Source organism: Myodes glareolus, chromosome 24 (assembly GCF_982192425.1).
Source record: "Myodes glareolus chromosome 24, mMyoGla1.1, whole genome shotgun sequence".
NCBI lineage: Eukaryota > Metazoa > Chordata > Mammalia > Rodentia > Cricetidae > Myodes > Myodes glareolus.
Genome location: NC_142049.1, coordinates 34,533,564 through 34,547,448, shown reverse-complemented (window position 1 = coordinate 34,547,448; position 13,885 = coordinate 34,533,564). Strand labels below are relative to the sequence as shown.

General features: G+C 48.5%; 1 protein-coding gene across 5 annotated transcripts in view; it reads left to right on the top strand.

Annotated features, from left to right (window-relative positions):
* Nucleotides 1–2,946: 2,946 nt before the first annotated feature.
* The window catches only part of Gabra5 (gamma-aminobutyric acid type A receptor subunit alpha5), an 86,907-nt gene continuing 75,968 nt past the window's right edge, over nucleotides 2,947–13,885 (top strand). The window contains exons 1-3 of one of the 5 annotated variants that reach the window (XM_085682689.2): nucleotides 3,080–3,253; nucleotides 4,423–4,482; nucleotides 4,866–5,025. In XM_085682689.2, the coding sequence (XP_085538815.1) occupies nucleotides 4,940–5,025 (86 nt within the window). In that variant the 5' untranslated portion in view covers nucleotides 3,080–3,253; nucleotides 4,423–4,482; nucleotides 4,866–4,939. Of the gene's footprint in view, nucleotides 2,981–3,079; nucleotides 3,254–3,628; nucleotides 3,822–4,422; nucleotides 4,483–4,865; nucleotides 5,026–13,885 lie in introns of those variants that run through there. The other 4 variants (XM_048434735.3, XM_048434737.3, XM_085682688.2 and 1 more) reach the window with 4 other exon arrangements.

Below are 13,885 nucleotides of genomic sequence, written 5' to 3'. Positions count from 1 at the left end.
GGCTCATTCACATGCTGCCACCTGTCATGTTGTGGGTGACTGGACTACATCCATCTACATGGCTGCAGCCAGCCACCCCTCCGTCTCTGCTGTACACGCAGTGTGCACCCTGTATTTATGGGGATATAGAGTCAATGCTTCTTTTGGTAAAATGTCCATCCATCCATTACACAGCTTCTCTGGTAGCAACTATTTTTAGGTTTTCACATTGGAGATAAAATACAGAACGAGCCAACGCTGGGCTTAGGTGGAACTGGGGTGCCCTCTACTGTTTCCCAGATTTAAAGTTACAACGTTCAGGTTCATTCAACAAAAGGAGAGATGCTAATGAACAAATAGGAATGTGGCCAGAAGACCCATTATTAATCAGGACGGACACCGCCTTCAGAGTTACCCCAAACCTGTTGAAAGGACAGTAACAGTACATAGACTTCTAGGATTGCAGGTTTCTCTACATTCTGGGCTCTTGGTCGTCTCCAGGTTCCTTCAGCTTCATCTGTGTTGAATCATATAAATGTACTGAATATCATACAAACCCTACTGGGGAATGTGACATCACTGCATCGTAGGAAGGGAGAGGAACTTAGGCAATATGATCACATGCGAGGATTTTGTTGCTGATGCTGGGTCTGGAGAGAGTGATGGAAGCCAGGCTGACTTCAAATTCACAATTGTGCTTCGGCCCCCAGGGTCCTGGGCTTATAGGTGTGTACCCCATGCTCAGTTGGAATAGTTTAAAGGACTTGATCTTATTTGCCATAATCTTTACTTTTTAATGCTTAAATGTGTCATTATGAAACCGATGGTCCAAAATATGAATATTTCAAATATAGTCTGTCAGAAGAGAAGATTGGCACATATATGCTACACAGTTCATGGCGACGTAATATCTGTAATTGTGATGAATACAGAAATAATCCCTGTATACCTTCTTTTCCCCAAAATAGTCCCAGCAACTTTGTTCAGCTTTCTCTTCATTAATTATTTCAGTCTTCCTATTTCCATTATGTTGTTTAGTCAAGAGAATAACAGATGTAAATTTGGAATTTGTAAATCTAGAAGTAACACACACGGGGAAAAGCATATGAAGTTAGTTATAAATCCAAATTAACTCTTTTTAGTCCAGTGATTTTAATGATGTTTTTGCTTCACCAGGGGGAAAATGTCAGGAGCAAATATAACTTGCAAGTAGGAAAGGTTCACATGGGCAGAGTTCTGGAGATTTTGGTACCATTGCCTTTGAGTCTGTGGCTCCCTAGTTCTCCGTGGCTGCGGGGAGGGTTTAGGAAGGTGCCCGTCAGGGGCAAGGAGCAAGGGAAGAGGTCGGCTCCTCCAGCTCCCTTCAAGGGTACACTTGCAATAACTCAGTAGCCTTTCACAGTCCACCCCTTCTCCATTAGCCTCACTGACCAGGACTCTGCAACCTGAGCCTTCTGGGGACATGCAGAATCTTAACCACAGAATTCTCAAGAGACTTTATCATAGTGACACATTTTCCAAGAACTCAGCAAATGGAGAAAACGCTATGTTCAATTTACCCATGTTAGAAAAAGCCGCACGAAGGAGCATCTTGCTTCTAATTCATGAAGAGCCTCTTGTGCCAGAGTTATTCAAGATCATGGCTAACGGTTAATCAAGGTAACTAATTACACATGTGGAAATGCGTAGCATACCATTTCTGAAATAATTTTACAGTTTCTGGCTTGGGGAAACCCAGAGTTTGTGTAATATATAAAAGTACCATCAGGTAGCTCAGATTTGCACAATGCCCTCTCTAACATAACTGGAGATTGGGGGAGAGTCTTATGCTCAGCACTGCTACGGAAGGTTCCAGCAGAGAGGGAGAGATTTGCTGCTTCTCCTTATCCCTCTCAGAAGTCAGTACTCTGTGTCCACAAACTATGGGGCATGGAGACAAACCCCGGGGCTTCACTCTAAGTCTTTTTCTGTTCTTTAATTTTTAAAAGGCAGCGTCTCATGTTTCCCAGGCTGGCCTGGGACTCTCGGTGTAGTGAAGAATAACCTGAGTCTTCTGCTCTGCCTCGTGGGTTCTGGGATTATATGCATATGCCAGTCCGGTGGCGATTACACAGTGCAGAGGATGGAACTCAGGGCTTACTGCACACCTCAGCAAGCGCTAAGCCCTTGCTCACCTCCAGTGGAAACATGCTGCCGCCAAGGAAAGAGCTGCCTTGGCATCCATCTTTCGTGGTGTTTGAAAGGGTCTCCTTCTGCCCAGCGGTAGTTCGTATGGGCTGTCCTTGCCTTGCGGAAACTGTGCTAACGACATTGGACAGACACCAATCATGTTAATCAACCCCATGTCTCTGCAGAGAAGGTAATGTCTTCCTTCCAGGCCGCAGAGGGTCACCTGAAAGCCTTTCCCCGCCTGTGACCTACTTTTAGATCTGTGACCCCGTAACATGCCTCTGTACTTACCATCCCCTAGTTTATCTGAGAACAAGTCTTCAGCAAAACCCTAAACATGTCCTGCTGTTGTGAAAAGGTTTCCTTACAAGATCCAGCAATGAATGAATTACTATCCGTGAATTAAATAAAAAGGGTGCTATTATGTCCGTTTCTCCCTCCCCCCCAAAAAAAAGAGTGGCTGGGTAAACCCAAGAGGGCTCCTGAGGACTGAGGAGGAACAGGAGATGCTGGCTACCCTACCTGACATAAGCAGGCCTTAGCGTCCATCTAGATTACTGATGCCGCTGTCAGTACACACAACTGTACCCCCACCCGCCTAAGAGGTGATCAGTGTTTATTTATTCCAGGGGGAACCAAACCTTGTGGGCTTCTAAGGCCCACAAGAAACTTCAACAGAAACATGATCCATCCCCAAAAACTGCGGCCCCCATGTCCTCCCCCTAAGCTTAGTGGGGGCCGAGCATTTGGTGAGAGTCTGGCGGCCTCTATCGGGCACCTCGGCAAAGGGACGTTCCCCAAACCCAGACACGACATGTGGCGCTCTGGAGAGGTGAGAGCGAGCGCGAGTACGCCGGGGGCGCTGGGGAATCTGCAGCGGGGCAGCGCGCGGCCTCGGGCGCGGCGTGGAGCAGAGCCGCAGGGCGGCGGCGGCGGGAGCGCGGGGCTCCGGGTCCCCTCGGCGCCGAGCGCAGGGCGAGTTCGCGCCGGCAGCATGGGGCGGTGATTCCGCACCGGTCTGCCGCGCCCGCCGCAGGGACAGCGGGCGGCGGAGAAGCAGGATGCGCCCTCGCCGACGGCTCATCAGCCCGGGCCCGCGCGCAGGGTAAGGAGCAGAGGCGACCACAGTGGCCAGTGCCCTGGGCTCGGGGGCGGCACGAGTGCAGAGCAGCTGGGTGCTGGCGAGCCCGCAGCGCAAACTTTGCCCGGAGACTGCGGAGGCCACAGGCACGGAGGGCAGGGCAGGGGACCTGGTGGCGCGGCTGGACGGGGCTCCGGGCGCAGCTCCTCGAGGTCCAGGGTGGACACTGGGTAGCCGCTACCTGCCGCGCTCGCCGAGCTCTCCCGCCTCTTAAAGCCGCTCCCGCCCGGGAGCAGGGGCGCGCGGTGGGCGCGGGCCCCACTTGGTGTCGCGCGCCTGTCGCGCGGGCTGCTTGAGGCCGGCTCTGGCTGCGCCGCCACTGCACCGCGCGCAGCAGAGGAGGAAGGCGCTGCCTGGCGAGAGCTCAGCCGACCCCGTCCGGGACTAAGGAGGTCCGGAGGGCTAGGCGCCAGCCCGAGGGCCGGTTCGCCGGAGGTGTCCGGCGGCGCTGCGGAGCGGCAGGTGCGGGGTGGCGGAGGCTGCGGCTCCGCAGTGCTACCCCCTCGCCCACCTGAGCTGTGCGCCAGCCCTGGTGAGCTCGCACCGCGATGGAGTGGGGGGGCGCCCGGGAGAGCAGCCTAGCGGTGGGGATCGGGAAGTCGGGGGCTGAGGGGCGGCAGAAGGCTCGCCTAGGTTTCCCGCATGCGGCGCCGCGTGCTCGCCGCCTAGACTCGCCGAGCCCCAGGATGCGCCCAGGCGACCACAGCATATCAGGCTTCTCTATTCTTGACTGGAGTCTCAGAGGGCCTTCTCCTCCGAGGTGGAAGTACCTGTTGTGTGCTTTCTAGTTCCGGACCTTAGGGGGTCTCCTTGGAAAGATGTTTCTTTGGGAACTCTGGCTTGATGGTGTACGTTGAGCACCTATTTGCGTTATGCGCATGCTGAGATAGATGTGCCTTCTCTAAGGTTGTTGCTGGCCCGGGAGCAGTGCTTGCTTGGATTTCCACTGCACTAACCAGAGCCCAGATAAGAACAGAGAGATATTTGCCAAGTGACATGGTTCTAAGTCATACAGTCCTGGGGCAAGATGCCAAGCCAGAAAGTCCGACCCTCACAGACAGGTCTACCGTGGCGCTCCTCTGGAAGCTGTGTTTCTGACGTATGCCTTTCCCCCTCTTCCCACACACTTTCAGCACCTTGCAGAACAAGAAGCAGCTTGCTGGCTTTGAACGTGTGACAAATATTTCAGAAAGGTAAATTTATCTCACTTGTGGATTTGATAGATACAAAATGCAGTTGCCAAATAACTTTGAGCCCTATGTTAAATAACTGGGTCATTTAGACCGTGCTAAAAAGTACAACAGTATTTGAGGTATGCAACGAGTCTATCGACTGTGCATTCTGTAAAATTGAACATTTATACTGTAAAAAAAAAACAAAAAAAGCCCTATACTGTCACCTTTTGACACCATCTTGCTGCCCACGGAAAAGTGATACAAACCACTGGCCCAGTCTGCTGGTGACAAGGACCAGGTTCCAGGCTTTGTCAGTGTCTCTGTGGCAGCAGCATGCAGGGACCCACTGGAGTGGCAGGGACATCCGTGTTCATGTGCGTTTCCCCTTTGTGTGCTTTCAGCTTCAAGATCAAGTTGGAAGAAAGAGCAGTTTTCCTTCCAAATTCATCCGCTCCAACTATTATTCGTACTGGGAATGGACAATGGCATGGTGTCTAGATTTATCATGACCAAAACCCTCCTTGTCTTCTGTATTTCCATGGCCTTATCCAGTCACTTTGGGTAAGTTCTCCCCTGTGCTTTCTTGGGGTCCTGTGCCATTGTGGGCCCCTGTAATGTAGGGCAGGACTGTCCTGGCTTGCCACCTCTGGAATCCTGCATCCTTCTGTTGTGCTGAATGTGACCTGACCCATGCTTTCTTCCCGAACAATGCTGTTCCTGGTGCAGGGTCTCTGAAATGAGTTAGACAGGAGAAAAGAGGATTTTACAAGCCAAAGTAGAAGACGCCTTGAGGGAAGCTGCTTCCTCCTGCTCAGGTTGGAAGAGATTCAGAAGTTCATGGGCGTTAAGGACGTCTGCTGCTGTTAGACAAGTGTGTAACACACTGATTCCCTCCTTGTGGCCATTAGACTGCTGATTTTGCTTTTTTTTTTAAAGCCAGCCTGATGCTGTGCATGTGGCATGGAAAGAGATCCAAAATAGTCTTGGCTGAGCCAACCACAGAGATCAGAGACTACACCTGGCTCACCTCTGAGACTCTGGCGATGCCGATTCCATTGGCCTCTTCATTTGGGCCTTCAGTGTCTCTGTACCAACATTAGCCTTTCCCTAGCACACTAGCAATACCCAGTGTTCCAAATGCAAGCCATTAGGAGGCAGTCAGTGTTCTTCCTCCCTATGTCCCTCCCTGCCCTAAATTGTCCTGGCTAATCAAAAGGATTGCAAGTTGAAGTAGTCCCGTTGGACAGCATGTGCTGCTTGGTTTCCTGTTTACCACTGCTCGTTCCCAAGGGAGCCCTTGAGATAGTTAGAAGGACTGCAGCTCACAACCATCCGTTTCCATTAGTACTGCTAGAGGGTACAAGCTGCTTGGCGGGGGTTCCCAGGCCCACTCTGCTGGGAAAAAAATTTCAACGAGGGCTCACACTTGTGGCCAGGGTGAGTTAAGATGTATTCCCAGCATCTGAGGAAGTCTTAACTGGTCCTCGCATCCCTCCTCTCTTCTCCTCTCCTCCTCTTTCTCCCTCCTGTCCATCCCTCCTCTCACTCTTTCTCATCTCTACCCCTGTCCCCTCTACATTTCTAGTTGTGTCTCTGTCTCTTTCCTCTCGACATCTCTCTTTGTGCTCCCCCTCTCTTCCTCCGCTCAAACGGGAAGGGACAGAAGCGCAGAGAATGTCCAGAACACAGGCAGGAAACGTCATTCCCCAGCAATGACGTCCTTACTTGCCAGGAAAAAAGGTGTCTTTGCAGGCTATGGCCCAGCCTTCTGCATCTGCTGTCCGCTCACGATTTACACACATGCCAATTGCACTCGGGAATCCGTTTTGACAGGCCAAATGTCAAAATGACTTCGCTCCTTAAACCGAGCAACACACACTCTGTCTAACAGGTTGTACTTGCCATGAGACAAAAGACACAGCAGGAAAGATGTGGTAGTCCTCATTTACTGGATGACATTCTTGCCTTGCTCTTACTAACGGGACATGTTCCTCTTCTTTCCAGCCCTTTGACTTTTCACCTACTATGTCAGAGATTTCCCTTTGCAAGTTCTTTGTGAAATCCCATAAATTGCAGTGTCTCCGCTGAATGGAAGGTGTGTGTGTGTGAATGAAATCCCACAAACATACACCAGGGCAAATTCATACGTTGAAATAGTTGGCTTATTTTCTGATGTTCTGTGTATTACTGAGTGATATCTTAGAACTCATGCCCGTGCTGTGCTGTGCTATATTGGGAACATAAGTTTATAGGACTTGGCACAATAATTACGATTATGAATCAAATCAGGCAGGAAGCTACCACTCTCTCTGGTAGATGCAAGACAGAAGTAGGAAGGTGTGTGTATGTGTGCAGCTGGTTTCTCATTTAATTCTGTGGCTTGCTAAGGTCGTCTATGAGCTATGGATGGGCTTACAAGTCTCCGGAAGGAAATGCAGATGAAGTCTGAGACTACCCCTCAAGTTTTCAGAAACACTAACTGTTAGAGAAGATATTAATTTTTAGATATGAAGGTTTTAATTGTTTTAGACTCTAGCATAAAATAATACCTACAAACTGCAAAAACTATGTGAGATGCAGCCAAGTTTATTTTTAAAACTTCCCAGCCCCCATGTCATCACCCTTCCCATTTTGGTTCCAAACACTGTGCATATTTGTGTGTCTCTGGGGTCACACTGCACGTTCAACTCTTTGTTAGTCTCTGGTCCTAAGCTTCTACTCTTGCAAATTCTTTTGGCTATGTGATTTTAAAACGAACAGGCTGTGTAGCAGTGCATGAGTGGGCCGCCAGCAGCTACTTCCCAACCTGGGGGCATTTACATTACTCCTGGTCTTCTAGTTATCCATTCTCTTGTATAGAACATGCTTGGTTTGTAAGTTGAAGCATTTGAACTTGTTTCCATGAGAAGATATCCCTGTGAGTGTTGTTTTATACACCCCATGGGAGTGGACTGGCACACCAGGGGCTGTGAGTGATGTCTTACACACCCCTGGGAGTGGACTGGCACAGCAGGGGCTGTGAGCAAATACTCGGCTTCTTTAGATTGGGGGGAGGGGAGCAAGCAACACATGGCCTACACAGCACACATTGGAAGACATATAAGCCCCACTTACTCCTTCTCAGGCGAGGTTCTGCTTACTTACAGATTAATTATATGTCAGAACCATTGTGTTGAAACCCTACCAGTTCCATAAAGTTTCCCTGACTTTAAATCTTGACAGAATAATAACTACTATATGGCAAAGCACCCACTTCCCCAGGGTTTTCAGCCAATCGGTTTCATTAGCCCCATCCTGCCGCTGGCAAGGTGGGGTGGCCGAGTATCTACACAGCCTACACCTGCTGGGACCCCCACACTACGCTGTCCTGTGCCCTTCTGCTCTCTTCTCCCCTGTACCCTTTTCTCTAACTGTGATTTTGCCATCTGTCAAAGCAATCGAGAACCTCGGGGGGTCTGAACCTGGAATGTAGCATGCATTTGGGTCTTTGGAAGAGTTTTCTGTACTCTGAAGCTGGGGAAGGGAACGGTTTGAATACAATCTCCTTACCTCCTTCTCCCACCAAAGAAGGGATTTCTGTGATTAAGGTTCAGAGGTGGTTGAAAGGGGAAGTTGTAAAGATCTTAGTTTGATTGTGACTCGGATCAGAGAATTACCGATGCTCCTAAATTCGCCCAGGAGATTTGTGAGCTGGCAGGGGTAAGGAGAGCTACGCAGAATCAGGCAGGGGAGAATGAGGAGAGAGGCAGCATGGAAGGCTCTGTACAGGTGCAAGCTGACACACCGCATTTGTAAAACTCCGCGCGTTCAGCCATAGAGGATATATGTGTGAGGAGGAAAGCGTATTTGGTGATTACATAAGGCAGTTAACGCGAACCTGCTTTGGAAATATCGTGAGGATTATTTGCCTTTCTCCACGTGCTTTTCTAAATTTAGTCTCCAGTAGCTCATTTTCAATCGTTTTGTAATTTTACTATCGGTTATGAGTTACAAAACAGGGCGTGAGTCAAGCATATAACTGAGCCAGGGCCTTATAGTCTGCTGCTGCCCCGACCCAGTCAGACGCGGGAACCTATTTAAGCCATTACCGTTATTTTAATGAAACCGGTTGTCTAAATTACACACTGTAGAAAATTAGTACTGAAGCAGGACGGGATCAAAGCGCTGCCCAAGTATATAACATTAAGTTTAAACTGGAATTGATTTGTCATCATTTAAAAACCATACTTTGTTAGATTTGACAGCCAGTAACCGTTTCAAGGCACATTTGAAGATTGTCAGTTCAGTAAGGTAATGTCAAATTTCATTCATTTACTGGTATCAACATAGAGATTTGTTTAGAGAAAGGGGAAATACGTCTTAAATTTTTACATGGGAGCTGCAATTTAAACAGATGTTGGAAATGATTTTTTTATTGATTTTTATTGAGTTCTACATTTTTCTCTGCTCTTCTCCTGGCCTCTCTTCTCCCTTTTGGCCCTCCCCCAAGGTCCCCATGCTCCCAGTTTACTCAGGAGATATTGTCTTTTTCTACTTCCCATGTAGATTAGATCTATGTATGTCTCTCTTAGGGTCTTCATTATTGTGTAGGTTCTCTGGGATTGTGATTTGTGGGCTGGCTTTCTTTGCTTTATGTTTAAAAACCACTTATGAGTGAGTACATGTGATAATTGTCTTTCTGGGTCTGGGTTACCTCACTTAAAATGATGTTTCTAGCTCCATCCATTTGCCTGCAAATTTCAAGATGTTGATTTTTTTTCTGCTGTGTCGTACTCCATTGTGTAAATGTATCACATTTTTCTATCCATTTTTTGTTCGAGGGGCATTTAGGTTGTTTCCAGGTTCTGGCTATGGCAAACAATGCGGCTATGAACATAGTTGAGCACATGTCCTTGTGGCACGATTGAGCATCCTTTGGATATATACCCAAAAGTGGTATTACTGGGTCTTGAGGAAGGTTGTTTCCTAATTTTCTGAGAAATCGCCAGAATGACATCCACAGTGGCTGTACCGGCTTGTACTCCCACCAGCAATGCAGGAGTGTTCCCTTTACCCCACAACCTGTCCAGCATAAGCTGTCATCAGTGTTTTTGATCTTGGCCATTCTTAAAGGTGTGAGATGAAATCTAAGAGTTGTTTTGATTTGCATTTCTCTGATGACTAAGGATGTTGAGCATTTCCGTAAGTGTCTTTCAGCCATTTTAGATTCCTCTGTTGGAAAACGATATTTGTCACTGACAGTGAAAAGCGGGTCTTTACAAACATGAAGAAATATCTTTCTTTCCCTGCGAATACATGTGACAGCCTGGCCTTTGGTTCTGTAAAGAGGAACCTTTTCATCCTTTTTTCCAACACGCTAGTATAGATTCCTCTCCTCGCTGCAGCAGTGAGCATGTCTGGATCTTGCCTGCACTCGCCACGTCTCCTGAAGCGGGAAGTTGTCTTGAATACCCTCAGATAGCAAAGGCATCCTTCTCCAGAGATGCAGGTTCCTGAGGCCCAGAACACACAGTCCGTATAATAGCTGGAAAAGCATGGCAGAGTGTGGCCAAAGCAGCTAGCAGGGGCAGGTTTGATCTGATGGTTCTGTATGGAGGCTGCAGAGAGGAACAGCCAAGATGAGGATGGTGGTCCTGCATGGAGCAGACGGTTCACATCTCGGCAGGGGGATGGAGCTGTCTCTAACCTTACTTTAAAAGATAGAAAGAGAACATGTTCCCATTTGACACACCAGTGCCCAGTGAGCAGCGCTCAGAGGGACAGGGACGGCGTGGAGCATAGCTCTGCTAAGCAGGCTGTCCCCAGGCTCCAGTATGAGTCACTAGCTGGGATCAAGGAAGGGAGAGATTTGGAGTATTTGGGTTTTTATGAAGAGACAGTGGCACAAAATACACACTTTAATTGGTATGGAATTCAAAGGGAAGTATTATAATTAAAAGCAAAAAGATATCTTATCTCATTCTCATAGCAACAAGATTTACCAAGAGGCCTATGCGTGCATTGTCTGAATTTTCAGGATGTTGCTGTTAAAAGATGGTGTTTAATTTTCACGGAGTCCTCACGGGGTGCCTAAGAAGAGCCAAGGCTTTAGAACTTGGGAAATCGTGCCCAGTGTTTCACTCATAAAAGCGGTAGAGTCACCTCTTGCCTTACAGATGGCTACTGTTCCCTTTACAAAGGAACCACAGAAAAGAAGGCAGCAGGAGAGGGAACCTATGTGTTAGAAACAAAAGAGCATCCTAGTCTAGAAGATGAATTGTGCCACTCCTGAGCAGCCCAGGCCAAACTCATTGTGATGTGAGGTTTCTGGAGCCTAATGCACAGTGAAAGATCACACAGAAGGAACAGAAAGGCTCCAACTTCTCCCTATTTCAGAGCTGTTTCAAAAACAGACAGAACCAAAACGTCAGCAAAACATAAGCCAGTGGTTTTCAGCTTAAAGAAGAATTGACCCATCAGTTAACACTCAGTTTGGTTCTATCCCAAGATCATTAGTAATAAGTATGAAAAGACTTTCGTATGGCAGGTCCAGCTCTTACCTCTGTTTTGACTCATCCTCTGAGGTCAGAAGTTCCTTTGCCAGCCTGCAACTCAGTTTCTGAATTTCATACCTGGGAGTAATCATTGATTCATCATCACAAAACTGATGCATTGGTTAACCCTGTGCAAAATGCTTTAGCCGATCCACATGTGTGTCTGTGCATTAAGACACTCTATCCATGGGGTTTAGGGGATCCAGAGGATAATCGATGTGCCTGGGCAAAGCCTGCATACAATGAAGACCACATCTGGGGTCATACCCATGCAGCCTTGTTTGCTTGAGCGTGGTGGTGGCCATGTTTGCTGGTTACTAAAGGGCCAGCATGGAACCTGGCTTCCGTGAGGGTGTGTCCAGATGTGGAAAGACAGGTAACAAACCAGCCATGGTGATGACATGGCGACTAATGAAAGACCAATTCGGATGAGTGACAGTAAAGGCTCTGGAAGGAACTGAGAATGCAGGACTGGAGGAAGTGGGGGTTTAGGAACAGCGTAATGGTGGGGAAGACCAAGCCGGTGTGGGAAATGGGGATGAGAACAGTGTACCACAACAGCGGTCCCTTGAGGAGATTGGGAATGCTCAGTGGATAGCCTGGCATTAGAGGTGCTACTCCATGGGAAGCACAATCACAGTATAAGGGAGAAGACTGGATTAGATCCGGAGATCTGGAGAGTCGGAAAACTTTACTGTGAGGGTTTGTGAGTCAAAGAGTGGAGTGGAGTTTCTTATTATGTGTTTGTCTATAATTTATTGTTTTGTTGTTGGGTTTTTTTGGAGACAGGATCTCATGGATCCCAGGTTAGTTGTGAACTGTCGGTGAAACCAAGAACAGATTTGCACTCCTGATCATCTGACTTGGGAGATTACGGTGTGTGTCACCATGCCTGAAGTGTGCAGCCCTAGGCTGCGGACCCATGGCTCTGTGCAGGCTGGACAAACACTCTACCAACTGAGCTCCAGCCTTGACCAGTTTTACGTTTTGGAGAGGAGGGCGTCTGGTGCCATGTGACCCTCCTACTGTAGCCAGCTGGGTCTCTGAGACTAGAGACGACTGTGCCAGGTGCCCTCACTGAGTAGCTTTGAGCGAGCACGTTCCTGTTTAGAGGAAGCAATGGCCTGACCTCGGTGTCGCACCCACTGTGAGTGCAGACTGAGCAGAGTTGAGTGAGATCTGGGGTAAGACTGGGAGAGATGCACTGATACTCATCCAGTTTGTAGGAGGCATTTGTGTTTTGATCAGCGGGATGTATTGATGGGATGATGTGCGCGTGAAGGGAAGATGAAGGGTTAAGGATGCACCATCCACTCTTCCTCTTATCAATGAGTTGGAGAGGAGAGCAGAAGAAGATGCGTGTGTGCGTAGCTATGGCTTTGTAAGCCCTAAGATCAACCATGTTCTATCCAAGTAGCTGGGCAGGCCTTTGGACATGGGGCTGGAGTCCAGAGAAGGGCTGGGCTGCATTGTGATTTAAAAGCTGCTGGGCATGAGAACAGACAGAAGCTGAGCATGGTAAAGGTGGGAAGAAGCCCGTCTATTGTGCCCTTGGACGTTATGGGACTATTAGCTAGGAGGGGGAGAGCAGGGGCGAAACAGAAAGTGGCGGAGAAGAGGAAGAAACAGAAGAGCATAGCCGGACACAGCAGAACTTAGAGGTTAAAGCAAGAAGATCTGAGCTTCCAGCTCTGCAGCACAACCCTGTCTTCAAAATAAGCGAGTAAGCACGAATGCATCCAGCAGCCAGAACCTAAAGAGAAGAGTCTTTCAGAGGCCAAGAGGAGAGAGCTCTGTAGGAAGGGGGATGCAGTTGTCTTGGCTCAACATAGCTACTGGGTCCAGGACGTTGAACAGCTGGTCTTGACTCTTGGATCTGGCAATTCCGAGTTTCCTCCTGGCCTTTTACGAAGAGAGGTCCCTGGGCTATAGACGGCGGTAGAAAGACCGGGGCAGCGGCAAGAGAAGGGAAGGGAGGTGTGTACGTGTGCTTGGGGTGGGGTGGGGGGTCTAATGGATGCAGCGTTCCCAGTGAATTTTCTGAGAAGAAGGGATAATGGTCCAGGGTAACGCATAGGTGCTGCGGTCTGTGGTGGCGCAGGGAGAAGCTCTGGAGGCCGAGCCAGGCAGCAGTGCCAAGGACACAGAGAACCTGCAGGCAGAGTCGTGGGGAAGACAGCTTTGATCCGGGCAACTGAAGGGCAATACTGGGAAGGCCTGAGGGCCTGAGGAAAACCGGAAATCTCTGGCACAGTACTTCATGGCTCGGGCTCTGGCCTTATGAAATGTACTCCAAGTTCACAGTCCCACCTTGACGCAGGAGTGCTCTCCGGTGGGAACCAAACCGTAGCCACGGCCTGCCTTGTTGTTATTTAGAAGATAGCCCAAGATGTCAGCAATGGACAACGGAGGGAAACATCAGTGAGCAGGGATGTTCATTTGGAGTTATAGAAGGGCTTGAACAAGCAAAGAGAAGATGCGTTTCTTAGCAGTACTCAAAGACCAAGGAAAGAAAGCAGTTTTAGAAGGTAGGGACCCCGACACCACAGTCAGTCCTGGGAAAATTCAAAAAGACTTTCACATCCATACTGCCTGGAGTTATCGCTACTGACCCATTCTATGTGAACTACATGTGACCATTACTGCAAGCATAGACATTAACCACACAGAAATCTACCAGTTTGTCTTCTCTAATACCATCTGTGCTAGGACAGTGTTCAGATGACCTTCCCAAGGCTGGTGAGCGGTTGTCCTCTTTAAAACACCATAGCAGAGAAACCTCACCAGGGTCGCTTAACGTGACCGAAATTCTTAATAGATATTGCAATCTGGATGTGTTAATAGTAAAATAGCAAAGTTATACTGATGTAAAATCCTTTAAAATTCTT